Raw genomic sequence first — 24,845 nt, 5'->3', positions numbered from 1 at the left:
TGGCCGGACGCGCCTGCCCCGGGAACGGGCCGAGGCGGGGGCCGCACGCACCGAGGCTTCGCGGATGCGGCCGGGGCTGAGGCGGGGCGGGGCCGGAGGGTGCGCGGCCCTGCCCGGGATGACGACAGGCTGCGGCCCGGCCCCCGGCGGGCCCTGGGCGGGGAGAGTGCGCCCGGGTCGCGGATCCCCGAGCCCGCCACGCCGCCCAGCCCGGCCCCGCCCGCGCCGGAAGAGCCAAGCCGGTGGGTACTCGGGGCGCGGGGACGGCGGCCGCGGGGGGCGGGTGTGGGGAGCGGGCGGCCGGGCCGGGAGCTGCCGTGCACGAAGCAGGGGTCACGGGCGGGGATCGCTGGGGCCGAAGAACGGCCGGGTGGACCCGTGCGGGGGGTCCCACGACCCGGAGGCGCCGGCGCAGCCTGGTGGAGACTTAACATTTACCTGCGGGGAGCGGGAGGCGGGGAAGAGCGGCCTGGGCTGCAGGACCCAGGACCCTGCGCGCCCTTCGGGCCCCGCCCGCAGCCCTGCTCTGCCTCTGGGTTCCGGAGAAGCCGCCTAAACCCGCCCCTTCCCGTTCTCCGCCCCTGGGGCCCAGCGCGCCCCGAGGGTGACGGGCGGGGGGCTCCAGGGTGGCCGGAGAATGAGGATGGCCACGCGGCCCTCAGTCCTCACGCTCCGGCCTCCCGCGCACACGCCTGGCTCTGAGATTCATTCATTCATCCAGGGGTCCAGGAAGGGGTGACTGAGCCCCACCGTGTGCCTCGCTGGGTGTAGGGAGTGGGAGCCGTCTCCTGGGAGGGACTGACAAGGAAACAGCTGATTCCTGCGGGGTGTGATAAGGAGGCGCTGCGTGTTCGGGAGAATCAGGAAAGGGGTTCTGGAGGAGGTGACACCTGAGCCGAGTCTCAGTGAGGTGGGCAGGGAGAGTGCCCCGGGCTGGAGAAGCCGCAGGTGCAGGCACTGAAGCTTGGACTGGCTGGCGACGGTGCGAAGGCCCCCTCCTGGGGGGAGGGGTGGGGAGAGAGGGGACTGGAGCGGGCCATCTGGCACATCAGAATGCAGGAGCAGTGGGGTAAACTGGGGACAGCAGGGGGGTCTCGGGAGTTCATAGGCAGGGTCCTGGTAAGCAGCAGTGAGTGTGAATCATGGGCCTGGCATATGGAGGGTGCCCTAAACCTTCACTCTATGAACATGAGGTGTTGATTTGATTTGTGTTGCCCCAGAGGAAATGGATTGGTAGGAGGAAGGCAAGGAGGCCAGTTAGGCTGCTGTCTTGGCCCAGGTAAGGAGCAGTGATGGAGGTGAGGTTTTTGTTTGTTTTTGTTGTTGTTGTTTTGTTTTGTTTTGAGACGGAGTCTCGCTCTGTTGCCCAGGATGGAATGCAGTGGTGCGACCTCTGCTCACTGCAACCTCCACCTGCCGGGTTCAAGCTATTCTCCTGCCTCAGCCTCCTGAGTAGCTGGGATTACAGGTGTGTGCCACCATGCCCAGCTAATTTTTTTTTTTTTTTTTTTTTTTTAGTAGAGACGGGGTTTCACCGTGTTAGCCAGGATGGTCTCAATCTCCTGACCTTGTGATCCACCTGCCTAGGCCTACCAAAGTGCTGGGATTACAGGCCTGAGCCACCGCGCGCGGCCTGGAGGTGAGGTTTTAGCAGGTCGTGACTACTTGGTGTGAGGAATGGAGGCAGGAGAGCAGGTCTGTTAATGCCAGGCTGTGATGACCAGCTCAAACAGTGCCACCCTTCTCTCTACAAGGACATTAAACAGGGAGTACAGGTTAGGGGTCAAAGGCCCTCTTTTTTTTTTTTTTTTTTGAGACAGTGTCTCTGTCACTCAGTCTGGAGTGCAGTGGCATGATCTCAGCTCTCTGCAACCTCTTCCTCCTGGGTTCAAGCAGTTCTCCTGTCTCAGCCTCCCAAGTAGCTGGGATTACAAGCGTGTGCCACCACACCCTGCTAATTTTTTGTATTTTTAGTTGAAACAGGGTTTCACCATGTTGGCCAGGCTGGTCTGGAACTCCTGACCTCAAGTGATCTTGCCTGCCTTGGCCTCCCAAAGTGCTGGGATTACAGGCACGAGCCACCGCTCCCGGGCCGTTTACTTTTTTTTTTCCCCCATACAAATTTATGTTAACATGTTATGGGTTTATTGCTTTGTTTCTTTGTTTTGTTTGACACTGGGTCTTCTGGGGTACCCAGGCTGGAGTGCAGTAGCACCATCACAGCTCACTGCAGCCTCAACCTCTTGGGCTCAAGCAATCCTCCCACCTTAGCCTTCCGAGTAGCTGGGACCACAGGCACACACCATGCCTGGCTAACTTTTTAAAAAAATTTTAGTGGAGGCAGGGGTCTCACCACTATGTGGCCCAGGCTGGTCTTGAATTCCTGGCCTCAAGCGATCCTCCCACCTCGGCCTCTCAAAGTTCTGGGGTTACAGGCGTGAGCCACTCACTGCACCTTGCCTCTGTTCACGTTTGCTGGACCCCGCAGGCAGAGGTGTCTGGCAGCCAAAGATCCATGGTTGTGTAGCTAGAATGGACAGTCCTTGACCAAGGCCCTGTGAGCAATCAGGGTAGAGACCCTAAGTCGCCACTATCTCCTCCCCATTTCCCTTCACAACAATTCCCTGAGGTCTGGAACGGTCCTTGGTGGGCAGCCAGGCCCAGATCTAAGATTTGTTTAATAAACATAAGTTGAAGCCCTGCTCTGTGCCACCCGTGAGACAAGCTGTGGCTGCCTTTCTGCTGCCTTGGGCTCAGTGGACATCGGTTTATAGCAGCAGTCCCGGGTGCCTCAGATGACACCTCCTCCCAGCCCCCAACACCCCTACCCCACGGCAAGATCTGTGTGCCCTTAGGCTGGGGGAACATTTGAGCTTTCAGCTGTCCGCAGAAGTCAGGCTTGTAGGCACCTGGCCTATAGGAGCTGAAGGGCACTAGATAGCCCAGGTCTGCTGGGCCACCCCATCCCCTGTGGTTCCAGTAAATGCCTCCCCAGGTGGGAGAAGACCCAGAGGCAGCCTTGGGGAAGAAGTCTCCTATGTCACTCAGGGGCCATGGCCTGCAGGGAACCTCTAGGCCCAGAGCCAAAGGCCCTGGCCTTCTCCTAAAGCCCACATGTGACATAATAGAATCACACGACACCGACAGGGGCCTGAACGGTGTCACTGAAGGTCACAGCCCTGGTAGCCCTGATAACCGCACAAAGAGGCTCAGGGCAGCCCTGCAGTAAGGTGTTCCAGTGCCCGGGTTCCAGTCCCATTCCTCCTGAGACCTTGCACAAGTCACCTGCCCAGCCTCAATTTCTTCTGCATTGGAGTGATCATACGGACCTCATGGCTTGGCTGGGGTCACTGAAAGGAGTAACCCAAGAAAGCGCGGAGAACGCAGGAGGCGCCTGGCGCTGCAGCCTTAGCCGCGGCGTCTTTCCCACCCAGGTTCCCCGCTTCCCTCCCCGCCCGGGGCTCGCGCTTCCGTCCAGTGAGGAGGGGCAGGCCGGGGGTTGCCAGTGCTGGAGCCGCCCTGGGGCCCGCGAGCGGCGGAGACGCCCCCTCCTTCCGCCGCCGGGCGGTGGCTGCGGGGGCGCCAGCGGGCATCCCGGGAATGCGGCGGCGCGGCCCGGGAACTGGAAGAAGCGGGCCCGACCCCTCCGCGCGCGGATTCCCCTCATTCCAACCGCGTGACGTGGAGCGGCGGGGCGGACACTGCGGCCGCGAAGCTCCGCCCCGTCCTCTGGCCGCGCCCCCGCGGGCTCCTGCCACGCCCCCGGCCCGAGTCCGCCACGCCTCGCGGGGCAGGGAGAGAGCTGAGCTTCCGGTAGGGGCTCTCTTGACCCTCCACCCCGTCTTCTAGGATGCTCCCCACCCCTGGGCGGGCTGGAGGCTGGGTCGCCTCCTTGCTCCCTCTAGATTTTCCTTGTTCTGTTTTGTTTGGAGACGGAGCTTCGCTCTGTTGCCCAGGCTGGAGTGCAGTGGCACAATCTTGGCTCACTGCAACCTCCGTCTCCCGGGTTCAAGCGATTCTCGTGCCTCAGCCTCCCGAGTAGCTGGGATTACACAGGCGCCTACCACCACGCTCAGCTAATTTTTGTATTTTCTAGCAGAGAGGGGGTTTCGCCATGTTGGCCAGGCTGGTCTCGAACTCCTGAACTCTCATGATCCGCCCGCCTCGGCCTCCGAAAGCGCTGGGATTACAGGCGTGAGCCACCGCGCCTGGCCCTCCCTCTAGATTTTAAACCTGGGGGCACCGCAGCGGGCGTCTCCTCCCGCCCTCCCCCGCCTCTGTCCGAGACGCCGCCATTCCCCCTCCCCCGCTCCCACTCCCCCACCAGCTGGTGCCCCCGCTCGGGGGTCCCCAGGGCCGCCGCTCCGGCCGGGTTGTTGCAGTGACGAGCCTTCCCCGCAAGGATCCAGCCCGCACCTGCCGCAGCCTCGCCCTCTCCCCAGGGAGCGGGGTCCGCGAGCTGGAGGTGGGGCGCTGGGGCTTTAGGTTCCGGCTCTGCCTACCCCACCAGGGCGAGTCTGTGTACGCCGTTGTGTTGGTGGAGGAGGCAGGTGCCTGCAGACGCGCCTGAGGCTCTCCCCACCGGATCGGAAGCGTGGCCCACGGCCTGGCTCTCAGTAGGCCTCTGCCCGCAAGCAAGTGAGGAATGAGCGTCCGGCCGAGGGAAGGCGGCGGGTGGGGGCAGCGAGGTCTATAGGGGGTCTGGGAGGTGCCTTCACGCTCTATCTCAGGCCACCCAACGGCCCTTCTAGGCCTGTGTTAGCCTCATGTTAGGGATGAAGAACAGAAGCCGAAACGTTAAGTGACTTGCTCAGAGTCCCACCGCGAGGAAGAACCAGCCCAGCGTTTTGCAGGCTCTAGACGTCCCCGCCCCTGCCCGCGGTGGGATCTGAGCCAAGGTTCGCCCCAGGCGAGGGAGGGTGGTGCCCGCAGAGCCAAGCGAGGGAGGTTCTGCCGAGGCCGCTTCGGAGGTGGGGGGCGTCCCGGAGATCCGGAGGGACTAGGGAGGCCCCCTTCAAAGCAGGGAGGGAGATGGGCCGGGCGCGATGGCTCACGCTTGGAATCCCAGCACTTTGGGAGGCCGAGGCGGGTGGATCACCTGAGGTCAGGAGTTCGAGACCAGCTTGGCCAACATGGTGAAACCCCGTCTCTACTAAAAATACAAAAATTAGCCGAGTGTGGTGGCGCACGCCTGTAATCCCAGCTACTCGGGAGGCTGAGACAGGAAAATCGCTAGAACCCGGGAGGCAGAGGTTGCAGTGAGCCGAGATCGCGCCACTGAACTCCAACCTGGGAGCCAGCGCAAGACCCCGTCTCAAAAAAAAAACAGAAAAAAAAAAGGAGGGAGGGAGGAGGTCCAGGCCCAGAGGCGAGTGGGGTGTCCCGGGTGGGGAGAGGCTGTGGGCCCCAAATGCCGTGGGCGGGGGGTACGCGAATTTCCCAGAGGGGGAACTGAGCCCTCCAGAGGGGCCGGGGACTCCGCGCGCTCGGCCAGGGCACCCGTTGGCCGTCCCTGTCCCTGGGGCGCGAGCTCCGTGCTGACGAGGAAAACCAAGATCTTCCTGGGTTCGAGGCTCGGGCCAGGCCCCGGCGCGTGTGGGTGGACGGCGTCCCGCACGGAGAACGCTCCGCCCGCCGGGCGCGCCGGCCGTATTTGGACATTGGTTCTATTTTTAACTTTCCCGGGACTCGAGTTCGGGGGTTGGGGGAGGAAAATCCCGCTTCCTCTGGGACCCGCAGGCCTCGGTGCCCGCCCAGCGCCCAGGCCCGCCGCAGAGTGTAGTCCCAGGCCCGGAAGTGAGTTCCGGGTCGGTGTAGACGCGGCGGCCGCGCGGGTTCCGGGCTCCACCCTGGTGCCAACGGCGTCCCTCCTGGAAAACCTGACTCAGGCGGAGCCCGGCCCCGCCCCCGCCCCCAGCCCGCGGACCCCCCCCCCCAGCCCGCGGACCCCCCCCCCCCACCGACACCCCCACCTCCACCAACCCCACCTGGAGGGGACCCCAGCCCGGCCGCGCGGGAGGCGGGGGAGGCCGGGGAAGCCCCGCGCTTCAGGGGCCCGGGTGGGGGCGGTGCGGGGGGCGGGCCCTCCCTCGCTGACGCCGCCGCCACCGCCGCCGAGCCCGGGACCCAGAGCGCGGGCAGCGGAGCGGGCGCCAGGCCGGCCGGGCAGGATGCGTTACCGGGCGTCGGTGAGCCTGGGGGCGGCGGGGCAGGGCGGGGGGTCCCGGGCGCCCCTCCCCACCTCGCGGCGTCGCCTCGGCCTCGCCAGGAAGCGGGCGCGGCCCAGGAATTCCGGGTGGAAAAACGTCCCGGGAAGTTGCAGGGGGAGGAGGCCGAGGCGGGGAGGGCGGCGCGGGACGCTCGGACCCGGGGCCGGATGAGGAGCTGCCGGGGACGCCTGAGAACGCGGAGACCCCTGACCCGAGGGCGAGGGGGCGGGGACCGCGGCCGGATTTGGCAGCCGCTTCGGCGCGGGATTGGAGCGGGGCGGTGAGGACAAGCCTGGGGGGGGGCAGGCCCCCGGCCGGGCCCTGAGTGACGCCCCAGGCCAGAAATCTGGGCCTTTCGTGGTCAGAGGACATCGGCGGCCCCTCTGGGATCCACCCCCAATCACCACCACCTTGTTCTTCTCTGACCCTGGATACTCTGGGTGTCCATTTTTTGGAGCCCTGAGACCCTGTTTGAAGAGGGATCCATCTCAGCCCTGGTTGTGGGGCGAGGGTCTTGCTGAGCCTGCACCACCCTCCACCCTCCAGTAGGACCCAGAGGCAGCTGGGCTTTCCATGGTAAACCCCCCATCCCCTGAGGCTTCTCAGGACTCTCAGTGGAGGAGGTGCCTGGGGAGCCCAGCAGCTGGAGGAAAGGGAGTGGCCCCAGCCATGCGAGGGAGGGCCTCCCCCGCGTTCTGGAGTGGGTGGCTGAGCCCAGCTGGGGTGGGAGGCCCTCTGGGGAAACCCCTCTGGTGTAGTCTGGGAGTAACCTCTTGCTTGGTGCTCGACGCTCTACCCGTGGAGGTGGGGGTGGGTCTGGGTGGGAGAGACGGCCCCACCCTGCCTGCAGAATTGACCCTGAGCCATTTGTCCTCCAAAGCACCTGTCACACGTGGCTCAGAGCTAAGGGACCTGAAGTCACCTGGTCTAACTCAACTCCTCCTCCTTGAGGAGGAAGGAACCAGAGAGAGGAGGGGATTGGTCCAAGCTCAACAGAGCAGTCTTTCTGCTATTTCAAGGAGTTCCTTCTTATGACCCCCCCCTTTCTCCACCCAAAACCAGCACCTCCCGGGTTCTGCCCTCTGGTCCTGCCTGCGTCCGTGCCCTGTGTCCGAGTCCCAAGTGGTTCATGTTGTCTCTGTTCTGTGCCCGCAGCCTCGGTGATCCCTCTGCTGCCACACCGGGACCCGGGCCCTCCACACCCGGCTTTCCTCACCCGGCCCACCACACCTAGACCCTCCGAACCCAGGCCCTCCGCACCCAGGCCCTCCGCACCCGTCATGCTCATGTCCCGTGTCTAGCCCTGAGTTCACAAGCCCCTACGTTCCCTCTCAGTCCCACAGGCGCAGGGAAGTGGCCTTGCCCCGCCCCCGATGACTCTGACCCTCTTCTGTGGCCCATTCTCTGCAGGCCCTGGGCAGTGACGGGGTTCGGGTGACCATGGAGAGTGCGCTCACTGCCCGTGACCGGGTGGGGGTGCAGGATTTCGTGCTGCTGGAGAACTTCACCAGCGAGGCCGCCTTCATCGAGAACCTGCGGCGGCGGTTTCGGGAGAACCTCATCTATGTGAGGCCCTTGTGGGGAGACGGCAGGGGTGCTGGGGTCACAGACACGGGCAAGCGGAGGGGAAAGAGACACCAAGGGTCACCGGGATAAACTTTTTTTTTTTTTGAGACAGAGTTTCACTCTTGTTGCCCAGGCTGGAGTGCAGTGGCGCAATCTCAGCTCACTGTAACCTCCTCCTCCCGGGTTCAAGCAATTCTCCTGCCTCAGCCTCCCGAGTAGCTGGGATTACAGGCATGCACCACCACGCCCGGCTAATTTTGTATTTTTGGTAGAGACGGATTCCTCCATGTTGGTCAGATTGGTCTCGAACTCCCAACCTCAGGTGATCCGCCCACCTTGGCCTCCCAAAGTGCTGGGATTATAGGCGTGAGCCATCGCACCTGGCCCGGGATAAACTTTTGACCCTCTTCCCCCGACCCCAGACCTACATTGGCCCCGTCCTGGTCTCTGTCAACCCCTACCGGGACCTGCAAATCTACAGCCGGCAGCATATGGAGCGTTACCGTGGCGTCAGCTTCTATGAAGTCCCCCCTCACCTGTGAGTGACCCCAGCCCCTCCGGGAGCGACCCCTCTGTCTCCATCTGAGGTGACCCCGCCCAACCCTTACCTTACTCTGAAATGATCCTGGCGTCCCGCGCCACATCTGTGAGGAATCCCACAGTCTCTCGCCCCCCAGTGACCAGAGATGAATGTCGCAACTCCGCTCCATGTGGGTGGGACTCAGTCCCTACCCCGACTCACACCCATGACTTATTCCCCAACTGGGAGTGGCCCCCCAATCTTAGTGACCTCTGAACCCCACCTGCGAAGATCCCCCCCAGCCCTACCCGTGAGTGACTCCAGCCTCCACCTAAGTGACCTCCAGCCTCCCACCTGTGAGAGCCTCTCAGTCCTCCCGCTGGCGGTGATGCCCATTCTCAGCTATGACGGATCTCCCGTGGCCCACACCTGCAAGGGACCCCCAGTCCCCATCCTCAAGGGTGTATTCGACTCCCACCCACAAGAGGACTCCAGCCAGATGTGGCAGCAGGACTCCCGTGGGGCTCTGCTTGGCCCCCCTCCCCAAACTCCCTGACGAGCCTCTGCCCCAGGTTTGCCGTGGCCGACACTGTGTACCGAGCACTGCGTACGGAGCGTCGGGACCAGGCTGTGATGATCTCTGGGGAGAGTGGGGCAGGCAAGACCGAGGCCACCAAGAGGCTGCTGCAGTTCTATGCAGAGACCTGCCCAGCCCCCGAGCGCGGAGGTGCCGTGCGGGACCGGCTGCTACAGAGCAACCCGGTGCTGGAGGTGAGGGGCAGGGAGAGAAGCCCAGTGCGGGAGGGGAGGGGCAGGGAGAGAAGCCCAGTGCAGGAGGGGAGGGGAGGGGCAGGGAGAGAAGCCCAGTGCCAGTGCGGGAGGGGAGGGGCAGGGAGAGAAGCCCAGTGCCAGTGTGGGAGGGGAGGGGCAGGGAGAGAAGCCCAGTGAGGGAGGTGAGGGGCAGGGAGAGAAGCCCAGTGTGGGAGGGGAGGGGCAGGGAGAAAAGGCCAGTGCGGGAGGGGAGGGGCAGGGAGACAAGGCCAGTGTGGGAGGGGAGGGGCAGGGAGAGAAGCCCAGTGTGGGAGGGGAGGGGCAGGGAGAAAAGGCCAGTGCGGGAGGGGAGGGGCAGAGAGACAAGGCCAGTGCCAGTGTGGGAGGGGAGGGGCAGGGAGACAAGGCCAGTGCCAGTGTCGGAGGGGAGGGGCAGGGAGAGAAAGCCAGTGCAGGAGGGGAGGGGAGGGGCAGGGAGAGAAGGCCAGTGCAGGAGGGGAGGGGAGGGGCAGGGAGAGAAGGCCAGTGCGGGAGGGGAGGGGAGGGCAGGGAGAGAAGGCCAGTGCGGGAGGGGAGGGGCAGGGAGAGAAGGCCAGTGCCAGTGTGGGAGGGGAGGGGCAGGGAGAGAAGCCCAGTGCGGGAGGGGAGGGGCAGCAGTAGCTACAAGGCGGGGTGGGGAGGGCAGGGGGAGAGTGCCAGGTGTCCCTCATACCCCTATCCACTCCTAGGCCTTTGGAAATGCCAAGACCCTCCGGAACGATAACTCCAGCAGGTTCGGGAAGTACATGGATGTGCAGTTTGACTTCAAGGTACCATGGATGTGTGTGTCGTGAGGATTCCCATTCAGTAGGCTCTACACGTGTGAAGCACCTACTGGGTACCAGGGACTATTCCAGGTGCTGCAATTCCAGCAGTCAAACAAAACAAACAAAAATCCTGCCTTCCAGAGTGATAAACAATAAACAGGGAAATTGAGGCCGTGGCAGAAAATAAAATGCAGTAAGGAGTCGGGGGCAGGTGTGGTCGTATTAGGGTAGGCCTCACTGAGAAAGTGGCATTTTAATAAAGACTTGACAGCTGGGTAGGGTGGCACATGTCTGTTTTCTCCGTTCCTCTGGAGGCTGAGGCAGGAGGATTACTTGAGGCCAGGAGTCCAAGGTTACCCTAAGCTATGATCATGCCACTGTACTCCAGCTTGGGCTACGGAGTGAGACCCTGTCTCTAAAAAAAATAGAAAATAATGGCTTGATGGAGACAGGAGCAGGCTGTGCAGGTGCCTGTCCAGGCAGCGGGAACGGAACGGCCAGGACAAAGGCCTGAGATACGAGGGTGCTGGAAGTGTTCCAGGACAGCACGGAGGCCACAGCGGCCAGAGAAGAGAGCAGGGGCCCGGGAACAGAGAGAGGCTACACGGTGCAGGCCCTTTTGGGTTGTTGCAAGAACTTTTTTTTTTTTTTTTTTAAACTCTGAGTAGAAGGGGAGTCATCGGGCTGGGTGAGGTGGCTCATGCCTGTAATCTGAGCACTTTGGGAGGTTGGGGCGGGTGGATCACATGAGGTCGGGAGTTCAAGACCAGCCTGGCCAACATGGTGAAACCCTGCCTCTACTGAAAATACAAAAATTAGCCAGGCACGGTGGTGTGTGCCTGTTGTCCCAGCTACTCAGGAGGCTGAGGCAGGAGAATTGCTTGAACCCGGGAGGGAGTTCGAGGCTGCAGTGAACTGTGATTGCACTACTGCACTCCAGCCTGGGTGAAAGCAAGACCCTGTCTCCAAAAATAAAAAATAAAAAAATGACTTTAGCTGCTTCACTGGGAGATTGGGAGTAGACGAATAGATGGTAGGGGAACCAGGCTAAGCAGGGAAACCGGTTAGGGGGCTGATGTCATCATGTAGGTGACAGGTGACACTGGCTCAGACCAGTGTGGTGCAGTGGAAGTGGCGAGCAGTGATTGGATTCTGGATGTTTTAAAGGTTAAGGCAGCAGGATCAGCTGCCTGATTGGATGTAGGGTTTGGAGAAACACAGGCTTCCAGGAGGACTGCCAAGTCCTTGGCTTGAACAACGAGAAGGATGTAGTCACCACTGACCAAGGTGGGCAGACACTAACAGGAGCCTGTTTGAAGAGGGAGAAGGTTGAGCTTCAGGCCTGTTGAATTTGCGATGCCTGTTGGGCATCCAGGTGGAACCGCCAGGTCGATGGAGTTGAATCTCCCCATTTCCTAGATGAAGTAACTGAGTCCAGCGTGGGTGGCGTGCCTGAGCCCACACACCTAGTGGCAGGGCTGGAATTGGCATCAGGTCTGGCTGCCAAAGCCCAGGAGTGCAGGGGAGAAGAGGGGCAGGTGGGCTCTTTTCCCAGTCCCCGTGACCCAGCCTCATGCCCTGCCCTGCCCACAGGGTGCCCCCGTGGGTGGCCACATCCTCAGTTACCTCCTGGAAAAGTCACGAGTGGTGCACCAGAATCATGGGGAACGGAACTTCCACATCTTCTACCAGCTGCTGGAGGGGGGCGAGGAGGAGACTCTTCGCAGGCTGGGCTTGGAACGGAACCCCCAGAGCTACCTGTACCTGGTGAAGGTGAGTGGCTGGCAAGGAGGGCAGGTGCCACCCAGGGATCCGGTGCCAGGGCTGGCAACCCAGCTGTGCCCTTCCTCCAGGGCCAGTGTGCCAAAGTCTCCTCCATCAATGACAAGAGTGACTGGAAGGTCGTCAGGAAGGCTCTGACAGTCATTGATTTCACCGAGGATGAAGTGGAGGTGAGGCCTCTTCCGGGACCCTCCCTTTCCTCCTGTCACACCCCCAAAATCTCCTTCTTTTTTTTTTGTTTTTTATTTTTTGAGACGGAGTTTCATTCTTGTTGCCCGGGCTGGAGTGCAGTGGTGCAATCTCTGCTCACTGCAACCTCCGCCTCCCGGGTTCAAGCAATTCTCCTGCCTCAGCCTCCCGAGTAGCTGGGATTACAGGCGCCCGCCACCACGCCCAGCTAATTTTTTGTAGTTTTCGTAGAGACGGAGTTTCACCATGTTGGCCAGGCTGGTCTCGAACTCCCGACCTCAGGTGATCTGCCTGCCTCAGCCTCTCAAAGTGCTGGGATTACAGGCGTGAGCCACTGTGCCTGGCTCCTTTTTTTTTTTTTTTTTTTTTTTTGAGATGGAGTCTCGCTCTTTCGCCCAGGCTGGAGTGCAGTGGTGCGATCTCAGCTCACTGCAACCTCTGCTTCCAGGTTAAAGTGATTCTCATGCCTCAGCCTCCTGAGTAGTTGGGATTACAGACACCTGCCACCACACCTGGCTAATTTTTGTATTTTTAGTAATGATGGGGTTTTGCCATGTTGGCTGGGCTGGTCTCGAACTCCTGACCTCAGGTGATCCTCCCGCCTCAGCCTCCTAAAGTGCTGGGATTACAGGCATGAGCCACCGTGCCCAGCCCACCCCCAGAATCACCTTCCACCTTTAACACCCATCCCCACTTCCAGCCCCTTCTCTCCGACACTTCACCACCCACCCCTGCATGGCCATCTGCTAGTTGCCCTCTTGGGGCTCTCTGGCCCCTCTCACCCCCTCCTGCCCCCGGCCTGCTCCCCCAGGACCTGCTGAGCATCGTGGCCAGCGTCCTTCATTTGGGCAACATCCACTTTGCTGCCGACGAGGAGAGCAATGCCCAGGTCACCACCGAGAACCAGCTCAAGTACCTGACCAGGGTGAGTGGGGCGGGCAGAGGGTGACGGGAGGACGGCGGGGGCGGGGGTTGGGGGTGCACCCTCACCGTGTCCTCGCCTGCCCTTGGCAGCTCCTCAGCGTGGAAGGCTCGACGCTGCGAGAAGCCCTGACACACAGGAAGATCATCGCCAAGGGGGAGGAGGTGAGGCCGGGCCCTTGCCCTCGGGTGTGGAGGGGCAGGTGTTCCAAGGCATCCCCTACTCCCATCACTCCCCTGCGCCTGGTTCCCTCAGCAATGCTGGAGGGACGGAAGGAAGGCTGCTCAGAGAAGCAGAGTGAGAGCCGAGCGCGGTGGCTCACGCCTGTAACCCCAGCACTTGGGGCTGAGGCTGAGGTGGGCAGGTCACCTGAGGTCAGGAGTTCGAGACCATCTTAGCCCACGTGGTGAAACCCCATCTACTAAGAATACAAAAATTAGCCAGGCGTGGTGGCAGGCGCCTGTAATCCCAGCTACTCGGGAGGCTGAGGCAGGAGAATCGCTTGAACCCGGGAGGTGGAGGTTGCAGTGAGCCTAGATCACGGCAACAGAGCTAGACTCTGTCTCAAAAAAAAGAAGCAGCACAGTGAGCTGGCCAGGGTCACATAGGAAGAGAGTAAAAGTCCGGCTAGAACCAGACTCCCACCTCGGGAAGGAGGCCTCCTGTCCCTCTACCACCTTCCCTCTGGGGTGGCCACCTGTCCTCCCTGAGGTCCCACTACCAGCACCCCTCCCCATACCGCAGGCTCGCTGGAGCTGGGAGTGCTGAGTGGTGGCGGCTTCCTGGTCTGCCTGAGCCTGGGAGCAGGTGGGATGCACAGGCTCTGTGGCATTCATCTCCTTGTCTCACGCTGCGTCCACAGCTCCTGAGCCCGCTGAACCTGGAGCAGGCCGCGTACGCACGAGACGCCCTCGCCAAGGCTGTGTACAGCCGCACTTTTACCTGGCTCGTTGGGAAGATCAACAGGTCGCTGGCCTCCAAGGTGAGGGCTCGGTCCACACTGCTCCCGAGGCAGAAGGGAGGGCCGTCGGCGAGGCGGGGTGGGGCTGGCACGCGCAGGGGGCCCACGCCTTCGGTTGAATGACTGCCCTAGGACGCGGAGAGCCCCAGCTGGCGGAGCACCACAGTTCTCGGGCTCCTGGATATTTATGGCTTTGAAGTGTTTCAGCATAACAGGTCGGTGCCATCTTTCCCCCTGTCTCTCCTCCCGGTCTCCTGTCCTGCTCCCTCTCTTCTGTCCTCCAGCCTCTCATTCCTGCCCCGTGACTCCCCAGCCAGCCGGGGACTGTCTCTGTGTTTCTCACCTCCTGTGCTCAGGGGCGTCGTCCGGCTTTTCCCCTCTCCTGGTCCTGTGTCGCCGCTGAGCCCCTGTGGGCTCTTCTCCTTCCTTACAGCTTTGAGCAGTTCTGCATCAATTACTGCAACGAGAAGCTGCAGCAGCTCTTCATCGAGCTCACGCTCAAGTCGGAGCAGGAGGAGTACGAGGCAGAGGGCATCGCGGTGTGTGCTAGCCTGGGGGCACTCTCCGTGGGCCACGGGGAGCCTGGGTATCGGGGCCCCTGGGAGAGGGTGCCAGGACCCCACGGTGATCCCTTCCTTCCCTTCTGCCCCTCAGTGGGAGCCCGTCCAGTATTTCAACAACAAAATCATCTGTGATCTGGTGGAGGAGAAGTTTAAGGGCATCATCTCGATTTTGGTGAGTCCTCTGCGCCTCCAAGGCCTGGTGCTGGAGGCTGGGTGGGAGGATGTCCCCTTTCTCCATTCTCTCCAGGCTGGTCCACGGAGGGCCAGAGTTTGGGGCTGAGTAGAGACAGGGCAGGGCTGTGAATGGAGGATGGAGGGAGGTGCCGCCCCAGTTGGAAGCTCTTTGTGGAGGCTCCCTGTGATCTGCCCCTCCCCTGTGTCTGTGCCTCCCAGCACGGTGACCCCAATCCTCTGTGCGCTCTGACCTGTCCCCCATACGTCCTTCCCCCTGTGCCACACCCCCCAGGATGAGGAGTGTCTGCGCCCCGGGGAGGCCACAGACCTGACCTTCCTGGAGAAGCTGGAGGATACTGTCAAGCACCATCCACACTTCCTGACGTGAGTGGGGCTGCGGGGCTGCTGGGGGCGAGGGCTCACTTGCAGCAGAGCCTGTGGAGTGCAGGAGTCCCTCCGCCATCACAAAACACCAGCCGCAAGGAGGTGACCAGAGACGGTGCTGAGTTAAGGACCCCTCACGTGTGTCCAGAAATTAAGAAGCTTAGGCAGGCATGCTGACACGCCTGGGGTCCCATCTATGCAGAAGGCTGGGGCAAGAGCATCACTTGAGCCCTGGAGTTTTGAGGCTGCAGTGAGCTAGGATCAACCCACTGCACTCCAGCCTGGGTGACAAGAGCGAGACTCCGTCTCAAAAAAAAAAAAAAAAAAAAAGGAAAAAAATAAATAATGAATTTTTTAAAAAAGAGAAAGAAGGCCAGGTGCAGTGGCTCACGCCTGTAATCCTAGCACTTTGGGAGGCTGAGGCGGGTGGATCACCTTAGGTTAGGAGTTCAAAACGAGCCTGGGCAACATGGTGAAACCCAGTCTCTACTAAAAATGCAAAAATTAGCTGGGTGTGGTGGCAGGTGCCTATAATCCCAGCTACTCGGGAGGCTGAGGCGGGAGAATCGCTCGAACCGGGGAGGTGCAGGTTGCAGTGAGCCGAGATCGCACCACTGCCCCCCAGCCTGAGCGACAGAATGAGACTTCAACCCCAAAAAAAAAAAAACAAAAAACAAGACACTAGTAGCCTGGCTTCCTCCCTCTTCTTTTTTGAGAATGAAACTTGCTAAGATTTTTCATCTTCCTTGTTTGGAAATTGATTTTTATTGAAGGAATCCTCTGAAGTGGGGAGAGGTAGGAACAGGAACAAGCGCCTCTGTCCAGCGCGGTCTCATGCATGCTGTGCACGTCGTCGCTTCACCTGCAGCTGCTCCTTGAGGGGTTCTTGGTGTTTTCTCACTGAGACTCCAAGAGGCGAAGTCATTTCCCCAAAGTTAGCTCTCATCTGGGTTGCCGAGCTGGGGTCAGTCCCAGGGCTGTTGAATGCCAAAGCCATGAGTATTTTTTGCATGATAATATATTGAAAATTTGTTTCTGGATGGGCGTGGTGGCTCACCCTGTCATCCCGACACTGTGGGAGGCCTAGGTGGGCAGAGATCACCTGAGGTCAGGAATTCAAGACCAGCCTGGCCAACATGGTGAAACCCTGTCTCTATTAAATCTACAAAAATTAGCCAGGCGTGGTAGTGGGCACCTATAATTCCAGCTACTTGGGAATCAGGAGAATTGCTTGAACCTGGGAGGTGTAGCTTGCAGTGAGCTGAGATGGTGCCACTGCACTCCAGCCTGGATGACAGAGCGAGACTCCGTCTCAAAAAAAAAAAAAAAAGACTTGTTTCTAGAGTCTCTCTGAATCTATTCGGGTTTAGGGGCTGCCTGATTCATTAAATAATAAATACTAAAAACTTGTTTCTGATTATAAAAATAATATTGCTTATTACAGCAAAGCTGGAATGTGCGCAAAAGCCACCTGTGATCCCGTCGCCCAAAGGCCATGGCTGATAACTGTGTGAGGCATTTCCCTCCTGCCTTTTTCTATGCATTTTTTTTCATAGTCGAGAACTTCTTGTGTATAAGGCTCAGGGTAATGCTATATCCTGCACATTTTCCTGTATCATCAAACAACATTTTCCTCAGAACACTTCCTGGAGCGGTTCTGACCCACAGATACTCCCCTCTCTCACCCAGCCCTTCGGGGCCCCTGGCCAGCCTCCCAGGTTTCTGCTGGAATCACAAGGCTGTCACAAACATCTCCGTGCCTTCAATCTTTGTCCGTGTCTCTGGTTAGCTGCTTGAAATAGTTCTTAAAAGCAAATGGGTGAAAGGGTATAAACACGCCTAAGACTTAAGTGCTCTCTTGGGGCAGCAGATTCCATTCTGAAAAGTAGTGCGCAGCTTACCACCCCTTCTGAGCAGAGCCCGCGGCGGCCGAACCAACGAGAGTTTCCCTCCCTGCAGCGTGCCCTGGCCGTCAGGAGGCCCAGGTCCCGGTCCTGGCACTGTGTGGCCCTGGCCGAGGCCATCTACCTCTCTGAGCCTCCATGGTCCGCTCTGATCAGGGAGGCCACTGGCCCTGCCTGGCCTGCCTCAGTGACCCAGCCCTGGGGGTGCACCTGCTCTTTTTTTTTTTTTTTTTTTTTGAGACGGAATCTTGCTCTATCACCCAGGGCTGGAGTGTAGTGGCACCATCTCGGCTCACTGCAACCTCTGCCTCCCAGGTTCAAGCGATTCTCCTTCGTCAGCCTCCTGAGTAGCTGGGACTACAGGCGCCCACCACCACGCCTGGCTAATTTTTGTATTTTTGGTAGAGATGGGGTTTCACCATATTGACCAAGCTGGTCTCGAAGTACTGACTTTGTGATCTACCCACCTCGGCCTCCCCAACTGCTGGGATTACAGCCGTGAGCCACTGTGCCCGGCCTGGGGTGCACCTGGGCAGCTGGTTCCTGCTCCTGAGGCCCTTTCAGCAGGCAGAGGGCTTGGCTCAGGCCGGCAGCCATCTGCAGCTTCCTCCCTGTCACCCCCAGGCACAAGCTGGCTGACCAGCGGACCAGGAAATCTCTGGGCCGAGGGGAATTCCGCCTTCTGCACTATGCGGGGGAGGTGACCTACAGCGTGACCGGTGAGGATCCTGGGGCTGTGTCCCCACAGGGGCCTGCGGGGAGGCTCTGTCTCACCTCACGTCGGTTCTCCCCTCCCAGGGTTTCTGGACAAAAACAATGACCTTCTCTTCCGGAACCTTAAGGAGGTGAGGAGGACCTGGGGAGGCCGGGGTGGGGGTGGGGATAGCCCACAGCTCTGCACCTGTGTCCAGGAGCCTGTCCTGCCTGTCCCTGTGCCCCACCCTGACCCCAGCTCTGCCCACACAGACCATGTGTAGCTCGAAGAATCCCATTATGAGCCAGTGCTTCGACCGGAGCGAGCTCAGTGACAAGAAGCGGCCAGAGACGGTGAGGAGGTGGCGGGACCGGGCGCGGGGGTGCGCCTGAGTGTGCATGAGGGCCTGTGTGAGCCTGGGAGCTGGCAGCGTGCGTGTGAACGCGTGTGAGCCCGTGCACATCTGCAGGTGTCTGTAGGGGGCTGCCTTAGGTGCCTCTTTGCCTACTTTTTTTTTTTTTTTTTTTTTGAGACAGAGTCTCGCTCTGTTGCCCAGGCTGGAGTGCAGTGGCGCAATCTGGGCTCACTGCAACCTCCACCTCCCTGGTTCAAGCAATTCTCCTGCCTCAGTCTCCTGAGTAGCTGGGATTACAGGCGCCTGCCACCACGCCCGGCTAATTTTTTGTATTTTAAGTAGAGATGGGGTTTCACCATGTTGGCCCGGCTGGTCTCAAACTCCTGACCTCGGGTGATCCACCTGCCTCGGCCTCCCAAAGTGTTAGGATTACCGGTGTGAGCCACCACGCCTGTCCCTGTTTGCCTACTTGTGTGTGTGTGCTGTGTCTATAGTGGAGTCGTGTGTCTTCAGTGTGGGCTGTGTCTGCAGGGGAATCCTTGTGTACGTCTGTCTCTGTGGGTGCCCATATGTTGACAGCTGCCTCTGTGCGGTTGCTGTCATGTGTCTACCCACTCAGCAGACATTTATAGCAGACACTGCCAGGCACTGAGGTACCACAATGAGTGGGTGTGCCTGCAGCAACGTGCACAGGGTGCTTTGCAAACTTAGAAGAGGGAACAGCAAACGGCCTGACGGGGCGGAAGGGGTGAGGGGTTGGGGAGGCTCCCTGGAGGAGGAAGCGTTGGAGATGACTCGGGAATGTCAGATGAACCTATAGTGAGGGCCCAATCCAGACACAGAGAGTCTAAAAAGGCCATGAGGTGAGCGGGAAAGCGATGGCATCAAGGAGAAGGACCGGGAAAGGCAGGCATGGCCAGGGTGCCAGATGCAGGGAGGGCTCCAGCGAGCTGAAGGCGGAGGTACGGCTGTTGGGCTTGGCAAAAAGAGGGTCAGGGGAGCCCCAGAAGAGTGAGGTCAGTGAGTCCATAGGGAGGTGGAAGCCAGACTGCCTGGCAGGGAGGGCATGCAGGCGACATGCTGCCCAGGGTGTGGCTCACTGTGCCCCTGCCCGCTGCTGCCGTCCACCCCACCCTCTCCCGAAGCGCCACATCCTCCTGGCCTTAGCGTCTCCCTGCTGAGGATGCCTACACACCCTCCCGCCCAGGCCTCTCCAGCAAGCCACAGACTCGTGTATCTCATCCTCTTCCCCTAGGTGGCCCCAGGGCACCCTAGATCCCACTGGTCTATAACAAACGGGCCCTTGGTCTGCCCCTCCAGGCTTTCTCCCTCTTTGACCCAGTCCCCCAGGCCAGAAACCTGGGTGTCATCCCCTTTGTTTTTTGTTTTTTTTTGAGACGGAGTCTTGCTCTGTCACCCAGGCTGGAGTGCGGTGGCGCGATCTCGGCTCACTGCAACCTCTGCTTCCTGGGCTCACGCCATTCTCCCACTTCACACTCACGAGTAGCTGGGATTACAGGTACCCGCCATCGTGCCCGGCTAATTTTTTTATTTTTGTAGAGATGGGGTTTCACCATGTTGGCCAGGCTACATGACCTCAGGTGATCCGCCCGCCTCGGCCTCCCAAAGTGCTGGGATTATAGGCGTGAGCCACCGCGCCCGGCTCCGGCCCCCTCGTTCTTTTCTCTCCTTTTCTCCCTTGTCCAGCCACTGGATCTTGCCGGAGTACTTAGCAGCTCCCCCTCAGTCCTTCCCTGTAGCCACTTCACCCGCCCCTCCTCCTTATCCTTTAAAGCTCAGCAGAGCGTTATTTCCAGAAGACGTCACCTGGTGCCCCCTAACCCTCAGACTGGATGAATTGTCCCTTTGTGGGGCTCTCAGAACCCACAGGCATACACCTGCTACTCTCGGAACACCGGGATTGTGAGTCTTTGCCAAGGAGCGTGCTCCTCCACCAGGCCTGAGATCCTTCCAGGTCCCGCAGAGCAGCATACCCAGATACTAGCTGAATGCGTAGCATGGGACATGCTGTTTAGGAACGCAGCCCTGAAGTTCTAGAAAGAAAAAGAAGGGCCACTAAAGGGAGGTGTAGCACTGAGGTTGCTGGGAGACCTGAGCAGGAGTTTTAGGCTGGAGTGAGGCTCGTAGACTGAGGTCTCTCGCCCAGCCAGAGGGGTAAGGGGTGGAGTCTGGCCCCCTCCTCTGCTGCGAGGAAGGTGTGGTGGGAGGAATAAGGACCAGGCAGAATCAGGGGCTGCTGCTCGCGTCACCAGCCAGGGGAGTGGGGTACTCGCTGCTGGGGTCAGCAGCTTTAGCCCAGCTCCGGCCAACCTCCCATGCCTCTTGGCTCGCCAGGTCGCCACCCAGTTCAAGATGAGCCTCCTGCAGCTGGTGGAGATCCTGCAGTCTAAGGAGCCCGCCTACGTCCGCTGCATCAAGCCTAATGATGCCAAACAGCCCGGTAGGCCCCTCCCACGGGGGACTTCGGGGCCGGGCCTCCCCTGCAGGAGACAGGCCGTCAGCGCCAGCCCGCTGACCACGGCGCTCCCCCTACCCCAGGCCGCTTTGACGAGGTGCTGATCCGCCACCAGGTGAAGTACCTGGGGCTGATGGAAAACCTGCGCGTGCGCAGAGCCGGCTTTGCCTATCGCCGCAAATACGAAGCTTTCCTGCAAAGGTGGGGGCAGGTCCTGCTCGGTGCCAGGGAAGGGGAGCGGGAGGGTAGGAGCCCCTAGGTCCCATGAGGGCGGACGAGGGTTCTCGGCCTCATTTTAGAAATGCGGATGCGGAGGCCCTGGGCTGCCCTTGGTGGAGGCCCTTGGTGCTGCGGACCTGACATCAAGCTGGGTGGAAAGAATACCCGGCTCCCCCAGGCCGTGCCCTCCAGGAGCACCCGGTCAGGGGTACAGGAGGCCTCCGTCCACGTGCCGGGCACCAGAGGCAGACAGCAAGCCTTGTAGGGCAGCTTCCAAGGGGCTCCGAAAGGGTGGAGCGGCTTTGTGGTTCTTCTGAGTCGGGGGCCTGGGGGGTCAAACTGTGAATTTCATCTCTGCCACTTTCTAGTGACTTGGCCTTAGGTAGGTAAGAACGGTTTCTTCATCTTTACAATGGGGGCAGTGACCGAGCGAGCCTCCTGCTAGCTGTGAACGAGTCAGTGGGAGCACCCAGCAGGTGCCCGGAGAAAGCCGATTGGGGTCCCCAGGGCAGGCTGCTGACTGGGGTGGGGGCCGCGTGCATTCCTGCCCCTCCTGTCCCCAGGTACAAGTCACTGTGCCCAGAGACGTGGCCCACGTGGGCAGGACGGCCGCAGGATGGGGTGGCTGTGCTGGTCCGACACCTGGGCTACAAGCCAGAAGAGTACAAGATGGGCAGGTGGGTAGTGTCCGTGCCGGGTGCCTGCGGGGAATGGGAGTGGCAACCCCGGGCTGATCACTGCTGCTCTCCCAGGACCAAGATCTTCATCCGCTTCCCCAAGACCCTGTTTGCCACAGAGGATGCCCTGGAGGTCCGGCGGCAGAGCCTGGGTGAGAGAGAGGCCTACCCTTCCTGCTGCACGGGGTCCCTTCTGGGAAGCAGGGAAGTCACTCCCTTGGGCTCCTTCTCCAGGGAGTCCACCCCTTCCTATCAGCTCCAGCCCCATGCCCAGCTCCAGGGAGTCCTTCTCCAGGGAGTCCACTGGCCGACTTGGAGCCCCTCCCCACCAGCTCCAGCCCCACGCCCACCATCCCACCCGCCGCCCCCCTTTTCCGGGCAGTCCCCACATTCATTCTTCTTCACCACTCTCCTCCTGCTCGTTGGTTCCTTCAGCCACTCTCCCATTCATGCCACTCGTGGAGCGCACACGGCACCAGGCTCCCAGCTGGCTCCCCACGCTCTGGCCAATTGCCTTTCTTTCCCAACCGCAGCCACAAAGATCCAAGCTTCCTGGAGGGGCTTTCACTGGCGGCAGAAATTCCTCCGGGTGAAGAGATCAGGTTCGCGGGCCCATGGGTGTTTAGGAGGGGCGGGGTCTGGGGCCAGGGGGGGCCACCATGGTAAGAAGATAGAGTTCAGCCATCTGTGGTCTCCACGACAGCCATCTGCATCCAGTCGTGGTGGCGTGGAACACTGGGCCGGAGGAAGGCAGCCAAGAGGAAGTGGGCGGCACAGACCATCCGGCGGTGAGCGCCAGGGTGCCTTGTGGGGGCTGCAGAGCAGGGCGTGGGGGGGGTTCACCGCCAGGCCCCTCACCCCCAACCCTGTCTGGCCCCCCACCCCAGGCTCATCCGAGGCTTCATCCTGCGCCACGCCCCCCGCTGCCCCGAGAACGCCTTCTTCCTGGACCATGTGCGCACCTCTTTTTTGCTAAACCTGAGGCGGCAGCTGCCCCGGAATGTCCTGGACACCTCGTGGCCCACGCCCCCACCTGCCCTGCGTGAGGTCTGTGGGCACCCCCTGCCAAGTTAGGGACCATCAAAGTACACAGCAGAAGGGTCTGATTTCTTCGGGCCAAAGGATCGGTCAGGGAGGGCTCACGGAGGGCCCGGACCAGAGCTGAGCAGTGAAAAGTAAGGTCTCTTTTTTTTTTTGAGATGGAGTCTCACACTTTCACCCAGGGAGTGGCGCGATCTCGGTTCACTGCAACCTCCGCCTCCCGGGTTCAAGCGATTCTCCTGCCTCAGCCTCCCGAGTAGCTGGGACTACAGGCGCCCGCCACTACGCCCGGCTAATTTTTTTATTTTTAGTAGAGACGGGGTTTCACCCTGTTGGCCAGGCTGGTCTTGAACTCCTGAGCTCGGGTGATCCACCCACCTTGGCCTCCCAAAGTGCTGGGATTCCAGGCGTGAGCCACTGCGCCCTGCCGAGTAAGGTCTCTTGACCGGAAGCGTCTCCAGATGGAGGGGGCGTTGCTTATCCAAAGGCTGCAGTAGCATATGTTCGATGTCTTCAGAGGGAAGGGCCCAGGGTGTCCAGGACCTCTGACCTCACTCCTCCCCTTAGGCCTCAGAGCTTCTGCGGGAGTTGTGCATAAAGAACATGGTGTGGAAATACTGCCGGAGTATCAGCCCTGAGTGGAAGCAGCAGGTACGGAGAGCGGGGCTGGGTGAGGATGAGGAAGTGGAGTCAGGGAGTCGCAAGCATTGCTCAAAGGGTGTCCGCCTAGAGGGGCATTTACCCCGGTCTACTGTATTTACCGCGGTCTACCATATTTACCCCGATCTACCGTATTTACCCTGGTCTACTCTATTTACCCCAGTCTACCGTATTTACCCCGCCTACCGTATTTATCGCGGTCTACCGTATGTAACCCCACCTACCGTATTTACCCCACCTACCGTATTTACCCCGTATTTACCCCACCTACCGTATTTACCCCGTATTTACCCCACCTACCGTATTTACCCCAGTCTACTCTATTTACCCCAATCTACTGTATTTACCCCGTCTATAGTATTGACCCCGGTCTACCGTATTTTGCCCTGCCTACCATATTTACCCCGCCTACCGTATTTACCCCGGTCTACTCTGTTTACCCGGGTCTGCTCTATTTACCCTAGTCTACCGTATTTACCCCGGTCTACCGGTGACCTCAGTTGGATGCCAGGCCCTGCTGGGCCTCGTGTAGGAAGTGGACACTGGAGTACATCTGGGGTGGCCAGTAGGGTTCATATCGTGAGCCAACTGCCCTTGATTGGTAGAGACTGCTCAGAACCCTGTGTTGAAAAGTCTGCGTCTTCACTCGGGTCGATTGGTGATATCTGCCCTGATTACAGGCATTGGTTGATGTGCCGTGTTTTTGCCAACTCAGTATTGGATGATGCTAAAGGACCCACCCAGTAACCTTGAGTATTAGTGATCTGCTGCTTACAAGACCCCAAGCTGGAGCCGAGTCTCAGGGCCACCAGGGCCTGATGGGGTGGGGAAGCATTACCAAGGCCAGTTTCAAAACCCGGCAGTGCCTTCATGACCCCGCTGGGGAGTGCTTGGTGGCGGCAGAGGGTCAGGAAGTGGAGGGTTGATGGGCGTGTGGGGGGCAGGGCTCAGCCTCCTGGTGCTGAGCCAGAGAGGGACCAGCAAGCGGGTGAGGGAGGCTGTCTCAGGTCCTAAGGCTGGCTCTGCCCCCCCAAGATGGTGCTCCCCACCATGACACTCTCCTCACCCCCCTTGTCTCCTCAGCTGCAGCAGAAGGCCGTGGCTAGTGAGATCTTCAAGGGCAAGAAGGATAATTACCCTCAGAGTGTACCCAGGCTCTTCATCAGCACTCGGCTTGGTGAGCCCCTGACTTTCCAGCACTCAGACCTTTTGTCACCATCCTGGTCCCCCATTGCCTCCACTGACTTCCCTCCCCGCCATCTGAGTTGCAGGTACAGATGAGATCAGCCCCCGAGTGCTGCAGGCCTTGGGCTCTGAGCCCATTCAGGTAAGAGCCTGCCTGCAGCCCTGAGTCCAGCAGCACGGTGCTGCTGCCCGAGAGCTGGAGGCAGGTCAGGGCACGGGCGGAGCCTTGGGAGCCTCTCCCCAGCCCCTTCAGCCTGGCCTCTGTCCCCAGTACGCGGTGCCTGTTGTGAAATACGACCGCAAGGGCTACAAGCCTCGCTCCCGGCAGCTGCTGCTCACGCCCAACGCCGTCGTCATCGTGGAGGACGCCAAAGTCAAGCAGAGGATTGATTACGCCAACCTGACCGGTCAGCCAGGGTCCAGGGCTGCAGGGGGAGGGCCCCTGCTCTGACCCTCGACCTCTGACCTTTGCCCTCTCCCCTCAGGAATCTCTGTCAGCAGCCTGAGCGACAGTCTTTTTGTGCTTCATGTACAGCGTGCGGACAATAAGCAAAAGGTGCCTTTTCGTGGATGGGGAGGAGTGGTGGGGGATGGGGGAGGTGGATGGGGAGGTGGGGTGGATGGGGGAATAGGGGGTGTGGGGGTGGATGGGGAGGTGGGAGGGTGGATGGGGGTGGATTGGGGGGTCAGGAGGTGGATGGGGAGGTGGGGTGGATGGGGTAATAGGGGGTGTGGGGGTGGATGGGGAGGTGGGAGGGTGGATGGGGGTGGATTGGGGGGTCAGGAG

At 60.4% G+C, this 24,845-nt stretch overlaps 1 protein-coding gene across 12 annotated transcripts in view; it reads left to right on the top strand.

Annotated features, from left to right (window-relative positions):
* Nucleotides 1–24,845, top strand: part of MYO1C (myosin IC) — a 29,217-nt gene that overhangs the window by 850 nt on the left and 3,522 nt on the right. Inside the window, exons 1-31 of one of the 12 annotated variants that reach the window (XM_063798158.1) lie at nt 4,532–4,638; nt 4,752–4,898; nt 7,620–7,775; nt 7,888–8,097; nt 8,198–8,313; nt 8,868–9,066; nt 9,795–9,875; nt 11,466–11,645; nt 11,726–11,824; nt 12,655–12,768; nt 12,858–12,929; nt 13,628–13,747; nt 13,859–13,941; nt 14,160–14,265; nt 14,381–14,461; nt 14,756–14,847; nt 17,376–17,470; nt 17,550–17,596; nt 17,718–17,798; nt 20,156–20,261; nt 20,360–20,477; nt 21,059–21,172; nt 21,248–21,324; nt 21,706–21,774; nt 21,876–21,960; nt 22,060–22,219; nt 22,781–22,864; nt 23,957–24,050; nt 24,145–24,200; nt 24,330–24,465; nt 24,544–24,614. In XM_063798158.1, coding sequence (XP_063654228.1) covers nt 8,062–8,097; nt 8,198–8,313; nt 8,868–9,066; nt 9,795–9,875; nt 11,466–11,645; nt 11,726–11,824; nt 12,655–12,768; nt 12,858–12,929; nt 13,628–13,747; nt 13,859–13,941; nt 14,160–14,265; nt 14,381–14,461; nt 14,756–14,847; nt 17,376–17,470; nt 17,550–17,596; nt 17,718–17,798; nt 20,156–20,261; nt 20,360–20,477; nt 21,059–21,172; nt 21,248–21,324; nt 21,706–21,774; nt 21,876–21,960; nt 22,060–22,219; nt 22,781–22,864; nt 23,957–24,050; nt 24,145–24,200; nt 24,330–24,465; nt 24,544–24,614 — 2,772 coding nt within the window. In that variant the 5' untranslated portion in view covers nt 4,532–4,638; nt 4,752–4,898; nt 7,620–7,775; nt 7,888–8,061. Of the gene's footprint in view, nt 1–127; nt 243–3,827; nt 4,639–4,751; nt 4,899–6,042; nt 6,189–6,358; nt 6,786–7,619; nt 7,776–7,887; nt 8,098–8,197; nt 8,314–8,867; nt 9,067–9,794; nt 9,876–11,465; nt 11,646–11,725; nt 11,825–12,654; nt 12,769–12,857; nt 12,930–13,627; nt 13,748–13,858; nt 13,942–14,159; nt 14,266–14,380; nt 14,462–14,755; nt 14,848–17,375; nt 17,471–17,549; nt 17,597–17,717; nt 17,799–20,155; nt 20,262–20,359; nt 20,478–21,058; nt 21,173–21,247; nt 21,325–21,705; nt 21,775–21,875; nt 21,961–22,059; nt 22,220–22,780; nt 22,865–23,956; nt 24,051–24,144; nt 24,201–24,329; nt 24,466–24,543; nt 24,615–24,845 lie in introns of those variants that run through there. The other 11 variants (XM_063798160.1, XM_063798155.1, XM_063798159.1 and 8 more) reach the window with 11 other exon arrangements.

Source organism: Pan troglodytes, chromosome 19 (genome assembly GCF_028858775.2).
Source record: "Pan troglodytes isolate AG18354 chromosome 19, NHGRI_mPanTro3-v2.0_pri, whole genome shotgun sequence".
Taxonomy (NCBI): Eukaryota; Metazoa; Chordata; class Mammalia; order Primates; family Hominidae; genus Pan; species Pan troglodytes.
This window is presented reverse-complemented; position numbering and strand designations above follow the sequence as displayed.